Raw genomic sequence first — 19,295 nt, forward strand, 5'->3', positions numbered from 1 at the left:
GCCGAGCCGGCTGGGTCAAGCCCCCCCCGAGGGGCATTTTCAGGCCCTTGAGGAGGCTCGGGGGATTTTTTAAATATTTTTAAATATTTTTTGAAAAGATGACGTCTGGGGAAATGCGGCCGGCGGACGCCACCTTTGTGTCTGGAGCGCGGCTTCCCCCCCGGCGGTTAGCAGCGCTGCTGAGGGGATCCCACCCGGCTGGGATCCAGCGGGCCCTGTGGATCCCCCACTCCATCGGTCCAGGGGAATGACCCCCTCCCCCTTTTTTTCTTTTAACCCCACATTTTTACATAGCCTTCCCCCCTCCCCCCATTCACTCTCAGTTTGGTTCCTCTCATCCTCCCCCTTCCCACATGGGTTTTACTCAGGGCATTTTCACATATCCCCCCTCCACCCCCCAATATTCAGCCTTACAGCTGAGTGCAAAGGGGGAGGGAAGGGAGTGGGGCTCAACTCCCTATAGATGCTGGGCCTCCTTTCAAGGACCTCTCTGGTTTGGCAGGTTTGTGAGGAGCAGAAATGCGAAGAGGAGGTCTTCCCCTTGGCTATGAATTACTTGGATAGGTTTTTGTCCTTCGAGCCCCTCAAGAAGAGCCGGTTGCAGCTGCTGGGAGCGACCTGCATGTTCGTGGCTTCGAAAATGAAGGAAACCATCCCGCTGACGGCAGAGAAGCTGTGCATTTACACCGACAACTCCATCAGGCCCGACGAATTACTGGTAATTTGGGGCTCGCCTCCTTGGGAGACCCAAATCCGGTCCTGCCCAATGCAGACCAGTGGAAGCAAGATCGGAAAAGGGGGGGAGGGACAAAAAAGACAGACTCCAGAGAAGAAATTGCAGCTGACTTCCTCACATCTGCCTGTAGGACCTCTTGACTTCCTCACATCTGCCTATAGGGCCTCTGCATAATTGTGCACCATTCATTCAGGAGAATTAGCCCTCACCTACCCACCACTTCCCAGTAACTTCATTATTGCACGTGGCAGCAGCAAATGTAGCTTTCAGGGCTACCTCAAAAAAAAAATAGAGCCCCAGAGGGAGAGTGCACCTTCCCCACTCCAGTAACATGAGCCACGTGGGGGTCCTCTGCACTGTCTTCCCAGCGCTGGTTAGGACTGAGCCAGCTTAGTTTAATTTGAGCAAGTCCCTAATATGTGAAATCCTTGCCTATTACCTCACTGAAAGTACAGTACTGTAGGCAAAAAAATATAGGCAGCTGGCGCCCTCTTGCGTTTGGAGCATGTAGGTCACATGCTTCATTTCAGAGCAGCTGGGTACTGAGGATGTGTGTGGGGGTAGAGGTGGAACAGACCTAAGTAGTTTTATACCTAAGTGCCACATCTAGGCACCATCCTGCTTGTGAACACTGCGGACAGCATGGGAGCAGCACTGGTTAGCACAAAGTATTTTCGTTATCAGCCTCCCAAGGAGCCAGTGCATCAAAGAGATGCCAGTGCATTACGATTCCATAATCAGATAAGCACAATTCAAAGCTAGATACCATTTTAAGCTATTTATACACAGAGTTTCTAACCACATTTTCCTTCTTCTTCACTTCCCTTTCCCCCTTCCTCTTTGTTTTTGTAGCAAATGGAGCTGCTTCTGGTGAATAAGCTGAAATGGAATCTGGCTGCAGTGACCCCTCACGATTTCATTGAACATTTCCTTACTAAAATGCCTCTGACTGAGGACACCAAGCAGATTGTCCGTAAACATGCCCAGACTTTTGTGGCTCTGTGCGCTACAGGTATGAGCCCTGCACGCTAAAAAAAGGTGTGTTGTTCCCTTAGCCAAGCACACACTTTCCCCCACAACTTCTGAGGCCGCCCCTAGATTTACTGTAAGCCAAGTTCACAGCACTCCGTGCCAGTAGTTTTAAGCGCTGATTGTTGTCCAATTGTTTGCAGAAGGTGGATTACTTTGCAGAAGGTAACTTTCTCAGAAGATGTTTCTCTTCTGAGTTTTTAAATGAAGTAAATACATAAAGCTCTGCAAGTAAGGAGGAGAAATAAACTGATTTCTGTAGCTCAGGGATTTGTTGAAGCTCAGCGTGGCTAGATTCTTTATCGGTATGTATCAAGACTGGGGCAGGCCTGTCAAAAGATCCCTGTTTTGAGGGACAGTCCCTCATTATGGATTCTTTGTAAGGCAGTTTCGAAAGTCTTTAGGCAGGAAGATTTGTGTGTGTTTAGCTTTATATTGCAGTTCATAATCTCCCTCTTCCAGTTGCCCCTTCCCCCTTGTTTGCCCTTTCCCCTTGTCTGTGGATGGTGGATTGGAGGACGGCCATACAGCGTGGAGGCTTTTCTGGCACAGGATTGAGTCTCTGCCGTCTGCACCACGTGTCATGCTGAAGCCATGTGCAGAGGCCGCCTCAGGAGGAGCCAGAGACACTGACTGTTCTCCAGGCCGCATTTTCAGAGGCCTGATCTTTGGTTTCAAGGGCACTGTGAATTTGTGCTAGTTCCCTAAACTCTGTGTATAAAGGTGGTATGGGAGTGTGTGTACATTTTACCAGTGGAATCCTAACAAGTGGAGAGGAGAGGAAGATTGGGAGAGTGACGCTGTCTTTTTAATCTCTAGACACCACCATTCCTGAGTGAGAGGAGGAAGGTGACAAGACAAGGGCATGTTTCAAAGGGTAGATCAGTTTAAAAAGTTAATCACATTTCATGTGACTGCCTTTACTATGGCAAGAGAGGCCCAAAGGTGACAAGAGAATAAGGAAGCAAAAGCAGCCAAAACAAATGTTCTTTTGAAGGAAGCTTGCGGGGTCATGTAAAGATGAACGTCACAGATCTTGTTTGACTAAATAAAAATGCCCTGGGAATGAGCTGCATCACTGTATAAAGTAGTAACGTTCAGGGGTAATTCTGCCAAAGGAGTGCTTAATCTAGCATGGCTCTCAAGAAAAGGTGTCTTAACTTGGAAGCTGAGGATGGTTATATTTGGGCCAAATTCATCCTTGATGTAAGGTACTGCTCAGGAGCATCAAGGATAAATTTGGTCAAATGGAAAAAAAAAATAATTGCCTCACATAGTCACTCTCTCGGAAAGGTCTGCTCAGAGGTAGAACTCAGAATCTCTAAATATCCATAAATATTGGTAGGCCTCAGCTTTGCCTTTCATCCTGGGCCTAACAGCAGCGTGGCAAGCAGTTTACAAGTTTGATTGACTAGAAAAAATATCTCAGTGCTCTGCTTCTACAGTTGGAGTCCTAGAACCCTTCTAAGCAGTTTTTTAAAATCTTAAATGGATGTTTTTTGGAAAGTCAAACGTGTTCTTGAAGACAGAGACTCAAGCAGAACAAGATAGCAAAGAATCCTAATGTTCGATTGCCTGGTTTGAAGCTGTCTCAGTTGTACCTGCTGTTTCTTTGTAACTAAATAGTCTCCCTTTTGACTGTGGGGATGTTTAACCTAGGTTGTTGTGTTGGCAGTGACAGTGATGAAAACAAGAGTAGTTCAAAGGTTGGAAGACTGCTAAGAGTCCAGTACTTTGATCTACTGTCAGTGTTGTTATGTTTCTTTTAGAAAGCACATCCAGAGCCTTTATTAAACACTGTGCTACACATCACATGGGTAACTGGAAAAATGCATCGGTGAATGTGAGCCAGGTTCAGAAAATTTTACATAGCTTTTAGAAATAGTCCTGAGGTCTCTGAGATTTTGGGTTCTATTCAGCACTTAGCTTAAGTCAGTAGCAATGTTGCCTGAGTAAGGAGTGCTGAATACTGAGCTGATTGGCTTTGTATTTTTATTTATTTTCTAGATAGCAAGGGTTCCTCCCCTGTCCTTCTCCCCATTTCCTCCCCTCCCCCTTGCTTTTTTCCCGCTGACGATTCCTATATTGACTAGCGATGTCCAGGTAGAAATTAGAACAGGATGAATACGTGACTTTTGTAGCATGTGAACTTGACTTTGCTGTTGGTGGTGGGTATTGTATTTTTTCCTTACCAAACCTAATCTAGATGCATTGTAAATGTGTTGTGTTTTTTTTCTCTAATGCCTGGTGGGCCTGATCTAAAAGCCTTCTGAAGGCAGCAGGAAATTGACTCTCAGTAGCCTTTGGATCAGGTCTTCTTGAACATTGCTCATGATATGTCCTGTGCCCAAAGTTAATGGCAGAGCACTTAAGAAGGCACAGTATAGGAACTACTGGTACTTATTTGAAAGGAAAGAAAAGTGGTGTGCCAAGGTGAAGGCACAGGAAGTGTTTAAGATGCATGTGTCTATGTGGTTCTCCAGATAGAAGAGATTACAGTAAAAGGTAATCTTAAGTGGAATTTTTTTTATGCTTGCTCTTGATTTTTCTGCCTTGTAGGAGTGGATTTGTTTAGCTTTGTGTTTTTTTTCTTAAATATATTTTCACTGAAGGATGCCTTTGTGCTGTGGTAGGTTAGGGAGGGGAAGAAAAAATTACCAGGGGTTGTTTGAAGTTAACACATAATTGAGCTTAATGAATGGTGCTTTGGCATGGCCAAGCAAGGCAGGGATAACTGAAAAGGAAACAGGCCTCTTGGCTCAATAATATTAAGACCAATATTAAGGGAAAACTCCAGCTCTATGCAAGCAAAACAATGAATAGGAACAAATATTGGGAGCCTCCAGCATTTTATTATGTCCCCCTGGTTGTCTAAACATAGTGGGCTCCTTTTTTACTATTGTTGTTGTTATGATTATTATTACCCTGGCTTTCCTCCTCACTGATGGAGAGAAAAAGACCTCCCTTTGATACAACTTTGCCACAATTCTCCTATTCTCTGGCCTTTATAAAATTGGGAGGCTCAAGGTATGTGACCAGTTGGAACCTGTTGCATCTTGCAGCAAGTGATTTATGTTCACAGTTTTGATTTGCCTCAATGAAAAGATTTTCATTCATAGCCCCCAGCTCTCCAGACGGATGGAATTGCTGCTCCATTTAAAAAGGAAAAGGGGTGACTCGCCTTGTTAGGAATTTTTTTAAAGGGCTGTAGCGCCTAGATGCCTGCTTTGTCCTCCCTTCAGGGTGGCTGGCATTCTTCTCTCTCCTCCCCCTCCTCTCTCTCTCTCTCTCTTTTTAACAACGCTGAAGTTGTTTATTCTTTTTGGATGAAGTCTCAGATAGGCTACTGGGGATGTGTGCTTCAATTGATGGGGCCCCCTTCCCCATTGTGGCTGTGTCAGGTCTAATTCATCTCACCGAAGCCCCCTTGTTCCTGAGTGCTCAATAGCGCAAGATGAGGCGATGGAGGCTGACAATGATGCCACACTCTTCACTTGGGGGCATCCAATTACAGGCGAGAGGGGCCCCCTGATTAATATGCGGAAATTAGTGGCCTCTGCCACAAATAATTCCTTGTTGAGTTGCAACAAAAAGACAGTCCATGCTGCTTGTCTGGAGTGGTCATGGGGACAGACACAAACTGGTCATTTAAACTTCATTATCACTTTTCCACCTTGGAAAGAATGAGGGTGTGACTATGAATTCATGTTCTTTGAATGTTCATGAATTCATGTTCACGAAATCATGTTTATTGCCCTTTTTAAAAGAAAAAAACAAATATGAATCCCAAACTTGTTCTTATCTGAATGCACTCATTAGCCTTGTGCATTTTGGCCATATTTTTGGAGAGGGTTTTTTGTGCAGAAACGAATAAATGCTAGAACTAATTTTCTGTGACTGTACGCATCATGCATACAGCTGAATTTTGGTGAACTAAATCTTAACATCTATTTAAGCTCATATATTTCACCTACAGCAGCCTCTTGTTTTTTTTCCAAGTCTACCTGAAACAACATACCAGGGACTAATTTGGGTGTACCTAATATTAGATACTTTCTGTGCAATGTATATATTGGCAATAATCAAATAGATTTTTTTTTGGAGGCAGAGGCCTTTATGAAGTGTGCTTGTATGTGTGTGGAGGGTGGGGAAGGTGGAGGGTAGGAAAGGTGAATTAGATTTGCCTCATATAAGGCACAAAGGTTTAATGAGTGTGGATAAAGATTGGCTCTAAGATGACAATACATCATCACATCAAAAAACCTCCCACACTTAATCAGGTGTTTAATTTTGAAGGTACTTAGAATTCCATAAAATTCTGGGCAAAATGCCCTTTGGAAGGTGGGTATTGTTTGGGATTACAAATGGAGTTTCAGAGATGTAAGCCCCAAATTGTATCTGTAAGTACATGCACTGATATGTGTTTAGAACTCTGATGTGTGCAGAGGAGAGGACTTTCCGGCAGAGCCCAAATACCACAGTTCCACTGGTAAAACTTTCACATACACATTGTTTAAACATAATATTTAATGCTGAACCTGCTTGATAGAGTGGCCCATTTCCTTGATTTGATTTAAGGGCTTGTTAGATAGCTTGTTTTATCAACCTGGAGGAAGTTGTACTTTTGTTAAAAGCTGAAGGAATGCATCCCAGGTTCTTGTGTCTGAGGTGGCATTTCCCTTTTCTCCTTTACAAAATCAGACATTTACTAATGCCTCTCATTTATTTTCCTTCTAATTCTTATCCAGGGTGCACTTTGCCATGAATCAAACACATTCCTGTTTAGCAGAAAGAGTCTTAGCATTAAAATGTGGATTATTCCTTATTTAAAAAAAAAAAAAAGAATAACATGCTAAATGGCAGAGATCGGCCCCTCAAGGAATCATGGGAGTGGCTTTGTAGAGAGACCTACAGCAATGCGGTCTGGAAGGGGGCCCAGCCTCTTGTCAGCATGGTGTCACATCAGAATGTAACTGATTGTCCGCCAATTCTTGGGACCCCCGTCACTTAGTTATGCCACATTTACATTAAATCCCGGTTGCCAGGATGGATGGCAGCCACTGACAAGAGACTAGGTTGAGACAAAGCATTTTTAAGATGAAACCTTAATTTAAATATGGATAATCCACTGACAAGGTTAAGTGTTTTCTCATTTTCTCTCTCTTTTTGTTCATTAAAGTTATACATTTTTCTTTTTAATGTAATTGTACAGGATTCTGATCTGAAAGGCTTAAGATTCAGAGACTGCTTATATCTCAAGTCATAATTCACCTAGTCTCTGCTTATGCAAACACTCAAGATTGCTGACTGCTTTACTCACATGAGTAGATTCATTAACTTAAATGGCAAGACTCACAGGAGCAAATTGCTTTCATGTCTACAGGATTAGGGCCTGTGTATGTTTCACATATCTCAAAGGCATGAGGGGCTACTTACCCAAGTCAGGTTATTCATAGGCATAAGCATTAGCAGGGTTGGGCGTGTAATTGCATATATTGTTAAGTTTTGTGGGGTAGGACCTTTATGTTACGTTTCCTTCATCTTTTTAGACCTGCAGCATTTGACTTGCACCCACAGAAGTGATATCACATATACAAGTAGGCTTGGCCTAAAGAAATCAATTCTCTTTTCCTTTTCTCTTTAAACAGATGTTAAATTTATTTCAAACCCACCCTCCATGATCGCAGCTGGCAGCGTGGTAGCAGCTGTGCAAGGCCTTCACCTGGGAAACACTAACACTTTCCTCTCCTATCAGTGCCTCACACACTTCCTATCACAAGTTATCAAATGTGACCCGGTAAGTGATTCTTTCAGTCTGTCTGTCTCAGAGTTTTATATTGAATGCCTTTTTAATATGTGATAGATGAACCAATAGTACCTCTTGATAAAAGTTAAGCCTCAAAATATTTTTTCAAATATATTCTAATTTATTTTTGTTACTATTACTTATCGCTACATATATTAATAAGCAGAAATAACACTGCTGCAGTTCACTGATATGCCACAACCAGTTCTTCAGAAGAATGTATCAACAAAGCAAAGGAAACTCTTAATTGATTTAGGACCATTTTAGGGGCTGTGTTTGGTTTGTAGGTAATGAAACCAGCAGTCTTATGTAGAACAAAAACCTTTAAAATAAAACAAGGAAATAGTTACTAAGATTGCAATAAATAGACCTCATGGTATCTCTGACCTTATCTTTGACCACTCCTGAGACGCTTTATTGTGTCAAGTGGTGTGAAAAGCTTTTTTTAAAGGGGTTCTAATTATCTAATTTGGTTTATTACGTGCTAGGTCTGCCCAGTAGCTGGTATTGAATTCCTTTTTGGAACAAATGTTGTCCCACAACTTTCTGACAAGGTAGATGGTCCTCACAGGACTCCCATTTTGCCCTGCAGCTTCCAGGAGATGCACATCAGTAACTAGTGAGCAATAAACCTTTCATGAGTGAATGGGCCAGGAAGGGAGCCTACAAGGAAGACCTAAAGTCAATGATCCATGTTATAATGGTGTGTGAAGTTGGGGCAGAGTTTAGCTTTGTTTTATAACAATGTGGAAGACCAATAAATAGATGCTTTAAAAAGGTTCCTGTGAGGTCTCCAAGCACTGGACAATGAGTCAAAGACAACCCTGTGGTTAACAGGATAATCTATGAGATGCTCTGAACCTTTTATTTTACATGTTCATAAGCTAAAATATATACACACACCAAGCAAGTTGAGACCAAATTTAATGTAATTGGCTTTTGTCTGAAAAACTGTAATGAGTCCTGGTAAGATGCTTATCCATGACTGAATCATAAAAAATAGATCACAAAGAAGGATTTTTTGGTGATATATTTATGCAAAAAAAAATAATAGATACTTCACTATTGCTTATGATTTTGCACATCCTAATTATTTTAAAATACAATGATTTTTGCCTTTGCTAGTACCACAGCAGAATTTAGTAGTACCAGTTCAGTGCTTAATTGTTAAACAAAATAGGATGCTGTGAGTACCTGTAATACTTCAATGAGTATGTGAACAATTCAGGTACGTCAGTGTACACATGGCATCTATCCAGCGCAAGAAATTTGAATTAGGTTCTTTGGAACAAGTAAGAGACTGACCATCTATACTGCTAGAGAATATCTGGTTAAAAAGAAAATATTATGTAAACATTTCTACTACGTTACATTAAATTATATTCTATCACAGAACTGTGTAATTTGTCCATATATGATTTGACTTGGTTCATGACACAACACTGTTACATGACAGTATTTTTAGCCAGAAGTAAAATCATCTTGGGCATTAAGTTTTTTTATGTCTGTCACCCCACAGTCTAGATAAACTGAATTTAAAAATAGGATCTTTAAGAAGTGAGTTAAAACCTTTTTTCACAAATGACTATGCCTTAGAGTAGCAAGAACTAAAAATTGAGGGTTTCAAACAGTTTTGGTTATATAAAATAAGGAATAAAGAAACATCAAGTTGTATATAAATATTTTTCAGATTCCCCAAAAGGAAAGATGTTCTGAATTTGTGCTTCTTCTAGAATAAAAGTGCAATATTTTCCATTATAATAATCCTGTGCATAAAACAATTACTTGGTTTTCAATATAAATTAATCCCTTAACATAGAGTATTTCCTGTAGAACAAATTAATTTAACTGAAGTGTCAAACACAAGTCATGACTTTAAAAAACTAATTAATATCTCTGCTTTGGTTTTTTGGTCCACAAGTAATGGATACACATTGCAATCATTTACTGTGCTTTATATTGGATTATTTTGGTACAGTAATAAGATGCATTAAAATATATTTAACAATTTTATTGTTAGATGGAGCAGCTTGTTTGTTGCGCTTTAGTTTTTATAGTGATACTTTTTCCTTTAGTTTCAAGAAAGCTGAGTCTAAAGTAAAATGAATATCACCTGATTGAAATTCCTTTATGGTTCATGTTTACATTGGTAAGAGTCCAATTTCCCATTTTGCCTTTGATCAGTGGTAATTAGAACCTAGATAATCACAATTAGAAGTCTTGGGCTGTCTTCCATCATTCTATTCTTGACCCCATCATCCAAACAGATTGAATTTTGCCTGACATTCATTTCCAGGCCAGAAATTTGCTAAACTAGATTAGGTTGGGTTTCTATGCTGTCTGTTAATGCACTGGAATTTGCTTCTCCTGCCTGCTCACACCAGAGGCACCTTCAAATGTTGCCTGTGATCCACAATGAGTCGGGTAATAACAAAAGCTTCCCAATAGTTTCTTTGTTGTTGTTTGTTTGTTTCCCTTTGTGTCTGACCTGTAAGTCTTATGCTGGATTGAATTTCAATCTGATTGTGTCTACTGTATATGTTAAATAAAGGTATTTGACCACATAAGTAAGCTAGCAACTCTTTTTCACTGAGAAGCTTAATTTATCCAAGAAGGGCTTATGACCTTGAACAAACTGTGGGCATGGAAAATTTGGGTAGTGAAGCAGAAAAGTTGTTGGGAAAAATTATCTGAGTTTTGTATTTGCCCTCAGTATTGAGAAACCATGAGTAGAGTGAACAACAAAACTTCAGCATATAACCAGTTTCCAGTAATATTACTATTGTGATGAGATTGTACAAAGCAAGTTTGCATCTAATTGGTTCTTTCAGAATACCTATTCTTCTAATATCTATCTAAGTAAACAATAATTTGAACTAAAGCACACAAAATAACCTTTCAAAAATAATTTTCTTTACTAGATTGCATCATAAAGGCAACCTGTTTTACAGTAAATTAAGATTGTACTTTTTGTTGATCAGTTTGTGGTTACACCTCAATCTGCCTACACCTCAATCTGCCCCGACAGTCTCACAGTAAAGATTATTTTCTGTGATCAGAAATTTACCTTTGAAGTAAATCATCCAAGACTGAGCTCCAGATTGAAAACAATATGCATTTACATATATCCTTCTGACCTGCTTACAAAGTGGATTAATTGCTGCTTTAATCTATGAGTAAAATTAGTTCATATTTTAGTTTTCAGAATTCAAACATGCTTCAAGCGAATACAAGTATTTTCAGAAAGAAGCACCAGTGTTTGAAATGTCTGGAAATGAGGATGAATTGGCTTTTGGTATAAAACACTGACTGGGCTTGTATGATTGAGTCTCCTCAATTTGTGTGAACTGTTGGAAAGAGAAAATATACCATATTTCTTTTTTATTTCTGTATGCCTGTTTCTATGTGGGTTGTGAGATGTGTACTCTCAGGAGTTAAAATGGGGGACCTGTGGCTTCTGAACCTGGAAATGGTCCATATTCTCTTGGGCAGTCTTCTTAGAGATCGTACTGGTAAGGCTTGAGGTATGTAGGAGCCAAAGGCATGATGACTTTAGGATATAAGGCATTTCTTTTTGTCATTTAAAATGCTGTGTGTCTCTGTCAAGAGGAAATATTACACTAGGGTTTAAACCAGAAAAGGTCATAGGTTACTGTTTTCAGTGAGCTGTAACTGATGGTCTGATCTGCTTAGAGGTAGGATTAACCTCCCTCTCTCTCAGAAAGGACTTGCAGAGAATTGTTTTCTTGGGTTTCTAATCTTATTTTACCCCAAATGCCATGTGCCCTTATTGGTGGCAGAGGAGGTTCTTGTGGTAGTGGAATCAGTGAAAAGCTGGTAGATCACACAAGAAGCCTCTGAATGAAGGCAGAATTGAAACTGGGAAATAAAGAAAACAGCAGGCAGGTCACCCTCTCAGGAAAACAACATTCATTCTCAGTCATGCACATCCTAACACTTTTGACGGCAATTTATCATGGAAGACTGGGTTCACCGCAAGGGCTAACACATGTCATAGGTTAAATCAGAAAAGGCAATACTGAAAGGGAACTTCAAAGTCCATAATACACAGAGTTAAATATGTTCAGAAAAGCTTACGATGTTTGTTATAAGGACACGAGTAAACAATGTGCCAGAGGAATTTTGCCCAAATTGTTTGGGATTGTTTTGCCTATTTAAGGCATCAGTTCTATGCCCTTGCAGTGGGTATACATGGTACTGAAGAATGTGTAACCTGCTCTTGCAGAAAGCTGGACTGGATGATCTAACAGGTCTTTTCCATCTTTAATTTCTGTGATTCTATTAATAAGGAGATTTGGATGCCTGATATGCCTGTTCCTACTTGTATACTTGCATGCCCTAGGGGCTTTTTTTTTTACCCATGTAAAGCTTGATCCTGCAACATACTTTGTGCTCTTTCATTTCTGTTTTTGTTAAGGTGGGAGGAGGGGAGCTGAGGGGACTGAGTTACCTTCCTGGTTGCCCAAGGCACTCAATATTTAACAGGAACAAGCTGATATTCAGCTGTGAGAAAGGCAAAAAAGAAAATGGAGAATTGTCTCACTTCTGCTTAGCATGTGTGTAGATGAGTGCAGTCAGCAGAACTTTCTGTCTCATTGTCACAAAGATACTTACTGGGCACGTCTACACAAGATGCTTGCTGTAGGGTTGTCTAATTAGCTCCGCAGTAAATATCTCGGCACCTACATGTTAGACCACAGGAAACTAATATACTCCACAGCAGGTTAGTACTTGTAAATGCAAGTACTGTCCTTCTGCACAGTTGTTTCATGCACGGTGGCATGCATGTACATGGTGACCCAGCTGGCTGAAGTATGAGGGTGCTAAAGTGCAGGGGCTGCCTGCCAGCTAGCCCCACCCTGGAGCACTCTCATGTCCAAGCCAGCCCCTCTGCAGCATGTTGAGCTAGGTTGGAGCAGTCCCAGGCTGTCAGGCTGACCTGTGGGCCTCTTGCTAGCCAGGGCTGCTCCAACCTGACTCAACATGCTGTGGTCCTGAGCGCACATGTAAACACAGTGCCCAGGAGCAATAAACTTAGGCACAATCTGTGTTGGAGTTTATTGCTTCATGTTTATATACCCATATAGATGTGCCCAGTGGGGGCTTAATGACATTCCATTTTTGGCTTGTGAGATGCTACAGTTTTTTGTCTAAACGTTTTCTGAGATAATTTAGTATCAATAAAACTCAGCCTAGGAAAATATTTTATCAGTTCCACTGGGCTGTGGTGCCAAAGTGTTTCTTTAGTGAAGGTGGACATTTTATAACACCATAGACTTGGTACCTAATTTGTGTCTCCAGTTTACACCTGTGTAGTGCCAAGAGTTTAAAACAGTTACTTTTGATTCATTCTGCTGTAAGAAAGAACAGAATGAGACTGCATTGTTCTTCCCAAACTGTAACGTGGGAAAATGTTATTAATGAAAAACACCATGCCTTCAAGATATGCCTTCAAGAGACATTTTTTTTAGATTCAGAGACAAAAGAAAAGCATCAAGCTTCAATGCATGATCCTACCAAAGTACCTCTAGCTGGAGGGTCCTTTGTTCTGGGTGATGCTGTAATCTAGTGCTCATTGCCCATTCAGTTAGTAGCTTCTGTGCAAAGACTAACCACTTGTCAGGTTGGGGTTGGTTTGGGAGATAGTTTCTTGAGATGATTTTTGAAATGTTCCCTCTGAGAGCTGGACTATAACTGCACAGTACTTGGTTTAGGACACTAAATATCAAATGGCAAAAATGTATGGTCAGTTTCTGAGCTGGCCTGGATTCAAGCCAGTAAATTTGTAAATGTAAGGGTCTCTAGTCCATTTTTCATGTCTCGTTGCAAGTCATTACATTTTTCTTTGCCTTCTACAGAGATGGCATTTGAATTATAATATTATATGTTTTCTAAAGGATTGTGGGTTTTTTCTTCCTTTTAATATTCTCTAGGACTGTTTACGAGCCTGCCAAGAACAGATTGAATCCCTCCTCGAATCCAGTCTACGCCAGGCACAGCAGCACAACATATCTTCAGAAACAAAGACTGTTGAGGATGAGGCAGATCTTTCCTGCACGCCCACTGATGTGCGAGATGTGAACATTTAAGAGGACTTCTTCTAATGGGTTTGCTTGGCCATGAAAGCAAACAAAGAAAGGGCATCTGCGAAGGAATCAGCATCAGGATCTCCCCCCCAGAAACCCTTTTCTCCAGGACATTTTTATACCAGAAGGGAAAGCTTCACTCTTCTTATTTTTTCCTTGCTCTTTCTCCCTTCCATCTGTGACTTAAAAACAAACAAACAAAATACCCCAAAAACTGTCTTAAAAAAAGAAAAAATAGTATTTGCATGACCCCAAGGGGTTTGTGCTACAAAAATAGAGGATTTTATACAATAATAATCAACTAGTTTTTATATTAAAGTGTTCTTGTCTGTATGTTGTAAAAATAGGCATTAACACACAAAATGTCTCCAGGGGAGGTATTAGATGTGATTTCTTACATACAAAACAAACAAAACAAATAAACCATTTTTAAAGTAGAAGAGGGTTATTTTTTAGATAGAAAATGACATATTCTTTTGTTTTTTTCTGTAAAAACATAGCTTTAACGCAGTTCTAGGCTTTTCTGTATCTTGCTTGCTTATGCATTTAGTCACTTTATAATTCATCTGTAAATGTTTATTTTATTTTCTTAGGTTTTTATCCTCTTCACCTTATAAATGGTTAACGTAACCCATAAGTTAGTGTATGTTAGTATACAGCATTATTATATGTTAATCTTTTGTGCCTGTGGATTGCCTGTGCATAAGGCTTTTGTAGGGTTCCAGCTTAGCATTGTTGGGGAAGGCCCAATGTACTACTCATACGATACTCTATTATAAAGAGGAACCGAAATAGTGACATAATATATTATATTTTTGTAATCTTCATATTTTTGTAGTTACCTGTGTATAAAATGCTGGTCTGACCCAACAGATCTTCAGCCTAATTATGGTCAGGTTCAATCCACAGCCTAGTCTTTTTTTTTTTTTTTTTTAATATTCTAAAACCATTCCATTCAAAGCACTTTCAGTCCATTAGATATAGGAAATACGTTCTTTTATTGTGTGGGAATTTTTTTTTAAATGGAATGGTTTGGAAATATATAAGTGCTTGTGCGCAAACATGAAATTGCAAAGCAAGTGCATTTAACTATGGTGTTAGAGGAAAGGTGATTTTTTTTCCGAAGGTTGGGTTCCAGTGAAAGAAATTGCATTCACAAATTGCCAGGATATTTTCCTATCCTTTTCTATAGAAAAGTTGAAGTTTATGAATCCTTTGGTGCCAACTCATGTTTGTAAATTAGGGGCCTTAAAGGTTCACATATAGAACACATAGTTTAAGGATTGTCTCTAGATGTCTTGCAACTGAAGGTTTTTAAACACTAAAATATATAATTTATAGTTAGGGCTAAAAAGAATATTTATTGCAGAGGATGTTCATAAGGCCAGTATGATTTGTAAAATAATGCAATCGCCCCTTGATGTTTTAAAAAAATATCCTTCTACCCTTGATGTTGCAGTTTTAACACAGCTTACTGAGAAAATTAAATAGACACTCTTTTTAAAAAACAGTATATTTGGCCCCTTCGTATACACTTCCAAAAAGCAATCTAACCATGAGAAACGCCATAGTTAAAAAAAACAATAGAATTGGTGTACTTGAAAGAAGATCTTATTCCAATATATCCCCCTATTTTGTTTTTTGTTTTATTTTAGCTACAAATAGAAAATTTGCACATCTTGGCTATGTATCTTTTTATTATTATTTTAGAAAGTAGCTGAAGGGACGTGGACATAGCTGTTGAAGTTGATGCTCGAGGAGAATGTGGTGGTGAAATGTATGTGAGAAAACTGCCGCTAAGGTGTTGATTGTAAAAAAAAAAAAATTAAAAAAGAAAAAAAGGAAAAAAACAAAACAAAAAAAGAAAAGGAGTGGATACTCCATTTTATTGAGCTGCTATGGATAAATTCCCAGCATGGTTTGAAAAAAAAATTAACATTGCTTTTCTGTATCTTTGTCATTGTGTTTTGCTGCTATTTTGTGGATCAGTTTTTTTTTGTTATACAATGTCATATACTGCCATGTTATAGGTTTAATTTTCTCATAGAAAATTATATTATTGACATCATTTTTTTTGTAGATTTTTTATGTGATCAATTTTTACTTAATGTGATTACTGCTCTATTCCAAAAAGGTTCCTGTTTCACAATACCTCATACTTCAGTTAACCATGTTTAGACCAGGTTTTAATGTTTGTACACAGTGCCTCATAGTTCTACTGCAAACTGAAATGCATCGCACGCTATTCTGAATGGGTCTCGCGATTTGCAACTAGGTTGCATTAATTTAAAAACAGCAGACATTTCAGAAGATCAAGTAATGTCTTTTTTTGTTGTTACGCATTTTATAAAGCTGGATTCTTTGTCTGATCTGGGGTTTATTATCATAGTAGTTTTAAGCTGTGTTATTAGCCACATTGATATATGAAAGGTGCATTATAATATAACTTTTGTATGCCACTTGATGGTGTTGTTTTCCCACCTGTTGGGACTCATCATTTGGTATGATAGGTTATCTTCTGGAACTCTAAGTATTTTGTGTGTTTAATCTGTTATGATATACTAGTTTTTTGTTTTGTTTTTGTTAATTATAGCATAATGCTAATTTAAAAAAAGAAGCCTGTAAATCTCATAAATAAGCCAGCTAACAGAGTTGTATGCTGAAGAATAATCTAGCTGTTGCCTGTATGCTGCTAAACCAAAACAGAATTAGAACTCTTTTTGAGGGCAAATGCAGTTAAGATCCTTCATAGTGTATAAATACAGCATTGCAATGCTACTAGCAGTCGCAGGACCCAGGAAGACTGGATACATTCTGTCCAAATTTCAGGAACATTTCTTACTGCTTACCTCATAAACACTTCTGTTTGTGGCATCTCTGTGTCTCTGAACCAAACATGATATTGACTTAGTGGTTGTTGGTTAAATTATGTGTTACACTGGCAGTGTGTACTGCAAATTTCTTTAAATAATGCATAAACTAAGAGGCCAAATCCTGAAGTGGGTTCATGTGCCAACAGAGATGCTTTATTTGTCACATTATTATAACAATCTATAGTAAGCAAGCAATTCATATTTGTACATTGTTTATATTGTACTTATTGGCATCACTGGTCTGAAATGCACATTTTCACCAACAGACCTGTAACAGACAAGTTTCCAGCAAAAAAAATACAAAAAAACAAACAAACCCTAAAGTCTAGAAATAAAATGTGTAAAATCCAATTTCTGTTTGCTGTGTTTTTATTAGCTTCAAGAATGCAGATTTACAGTTCCTAATGCAATCAGGAAGCCACATGGCATTTTCTTGCTTTGACTCTCCATACGTTAAAATTTGCCAGGTTGAAATAATCTGTATATCATTATTTTAGAAAAGTACATAAAGTCCCAATTTCACATGGGTGTATGTACTAAACATATTTTTTTCTGCAGGTTTTGTTTTATACTTCTGTTACTGAATCAGCTGGTGGCTAAAAATTAAAATTATGAGTAAAATAGATTATTGATACTACAAAATCATTATTTCTAGCATTTAAGTTTACCAAAACAAAGCTATGTATCCTGTATTCCCCTTCAGGAAACATGTATTTCAAAGGCAGTAATTTGAAATGTTACTCCTCCAAACATCCCTTGGATATGACTTGTCTCAAATAATGTGGTAAGGGAAACAGAAGACAGAATTTTGTTGAAGAGCATAGTAAAAGGCAACATGGAAGATGGTTTAAAAATTCAGCAACGGAAGATGGATGCTGGTTCTTTTACCAGTTTATATTTAGTAAAATTACTAATCTAAAAATGAGGTTGAATTATAAAATACAATTTTAATCATTCTAAAACAATGTTTTTACCCCAAATTTCTGTCATTGAAATTGAGGAAAATACCTCCAAGTAGCACAAAAATCAACATACACCTTGATGCTAATCAGACTTTCTGAGAAACACGTCAGTTTTCGAGATGATTAATTACGATATAAGTTTTTCTCTTAAAACTAGTAAATGTACCAGTGTCCATTCACATCTCAAAAATCATTACTACAGTTTGCACTACTTTGGCACATTTGCAGTCAGTCAGAGAGATGAGACTGATAAAATAGGCTGTTGCCAAGAACCTTTGGTTCCTACTAAACCCAAAGTTTAAACTAGCTGTCTGGCAGTGTCAGCAGCAGTTCTAGTTATGTAGTACTGAAGGACTCAATTCATATGGCTCATAATCTATCTGATCCCTTCTAAACACTTTGTTACATGGGTGTTATGACCCTTTCTTTTTTGTAATAATCTTGAAGTGCCACTAAGCAAGATATCCTTCATCCTGCAATTCTACTGTTGCTTAGCTGCTCCTGGTAATGAAGCTCCTATTTCACATCCCTTCAGACTGTTTTAACTCATTTCAATAAGTTATATTCACTTTTTGCTTCAATCTTAAACTGAATAATACAGCCCTATGCCCCTAGCTTATTAGTAAAGCTTCTAGTTTATTATTAACTAGAGAAGAATATATGTTGTTTTATACGTGATGATGCACCTCACCATCGCACCCCCCTTTCACAATTCTAGATCTACCCATAGCTGTCTCCTATGAAAGTTCATGTCTCTGAACCAGTTAGTACCTAAAGTGCCACCCCACCCTGCCTTCTACCTGATTTCAGACTAACACAGCTAATTCTCTCTAATGAAAGTCAAAGAGAGCCTTGGTATGACCAGCAGATTTTATGGGCTGGGGCACATGACTTATGAGCAGGGACCCTGGTTTTCTCTGATTAAAAAAAAAAAAATCCCCAATTTTCCAATTAAAAAAAGTAACCCATAATTCACACTTTTGCATGATCAGAATGAAATTATACTAATATATAGATACATACAGTGGTGTTTCATTTTAATCACAGACAAATGTGGATTTGGGGTTACTTTTTAATTTAAAAAATGGGGATTTTTTTAAACAGAGAAAACCAGGAACCTGCTTATGAGGAGCAGCTGTGGGAACTGGGTTTATTTAGTCTGCAGAAGAGAAGACTGAGGGGATTTGATAGGAGCCTTTAATTCCCTGAAGGGTGGTTCCAAAGAGGATGGAGCTAAACTGTTCTCAGTGGTGGCGGATAATGGAACAAGGAGCAATGTCTCCAGTTACAGCAAGGGAAGTTTAGGTTGGATATTAGGAAAAACTCACACTAGGAGGGTGGCAAAGCACTGAAATGGGTTACCTAGAGAGGTGCTGGAATCTCTATCCTTGGAGGTTTTTAAGGCCTGGCTTGACAAAGCCCTGGCTGGAATTATCTAGTTGGGTATAGTCCTGCTTTGAGCAGGCGGTTGGACTAGATGACCTCCTGAAGTCCCTTCTAATCCTAATTTTCTATGATTCTACAATTTTGTGACTTGGTGTAACGTACACAGTGTGCATGAGAGGGGAGACACATTTTGAGTAGTTTCAAATAGACTAATTTTGTCTAGTTTAGACTAGAGGTAGTTGGATTTTTTCATCAAAACTCCCCCTCATCTCCTTTTTTCTTTTAACTGAAATGAAGAGTTTTCATGGTTGACAGTCCAGAGGTCACAAGTTCGAGGCCATAACAGTACTGCTCACAGCCCGGCACTGTCAGATTCCAATGAATCTGCAGCTTCCC

At 39.0% G+C, this 19,295-nt stretch overlaps 1 protein-coding gene across 1 annotated transcript in view; it reads left to right on the top strand.

The window, feature by feature from the left end:
* The window catches only part of CCND1 (cyclin D1), a 17,931-nt gene extending 1,029 nt beyond the window's left edge, over positions 1–16,902 (top strand). Inside the window, exons 2-5 of the mRNA XM_019551665.1 lie at positions 503–718; positions 1,589–1,748; positions 7,414–7,562; positions 13,526–16,902. Coding sequence (XP_019407210.1) covers positions 503–718; positions 1,589–1,748; positions 7,414–7,562; positions 13,526–13,681 — 681 coding nt within the window. The 3' untranslated portion in view covers positions 13,682–16,902. The remainder of the gene's footprint in view (positions 1–502; positions 719–1,588; positions 1,749–7,413; positions 7,563–13,525) is intronic.
* Positions 16,903–19,295: the final 2,393 nt, after the last annotated feature.

Source organism: Crocodylus porosus, unplaced genomic scaffold (assembly GCF_001723895.1).
Source record: "Crocodylus porosus isolate Cpor-Errol unplaced genomic scaffold, CroPor_comp1, whole genome shotgun sequence".
In the NCBI taxonomy this organism is placed as follows: domain Eukaryota; kingdom Metazoa; phylum Chordata; order Crocodylia; family Crocodylidae; genus Crocodylus; species Crocodylus porosus.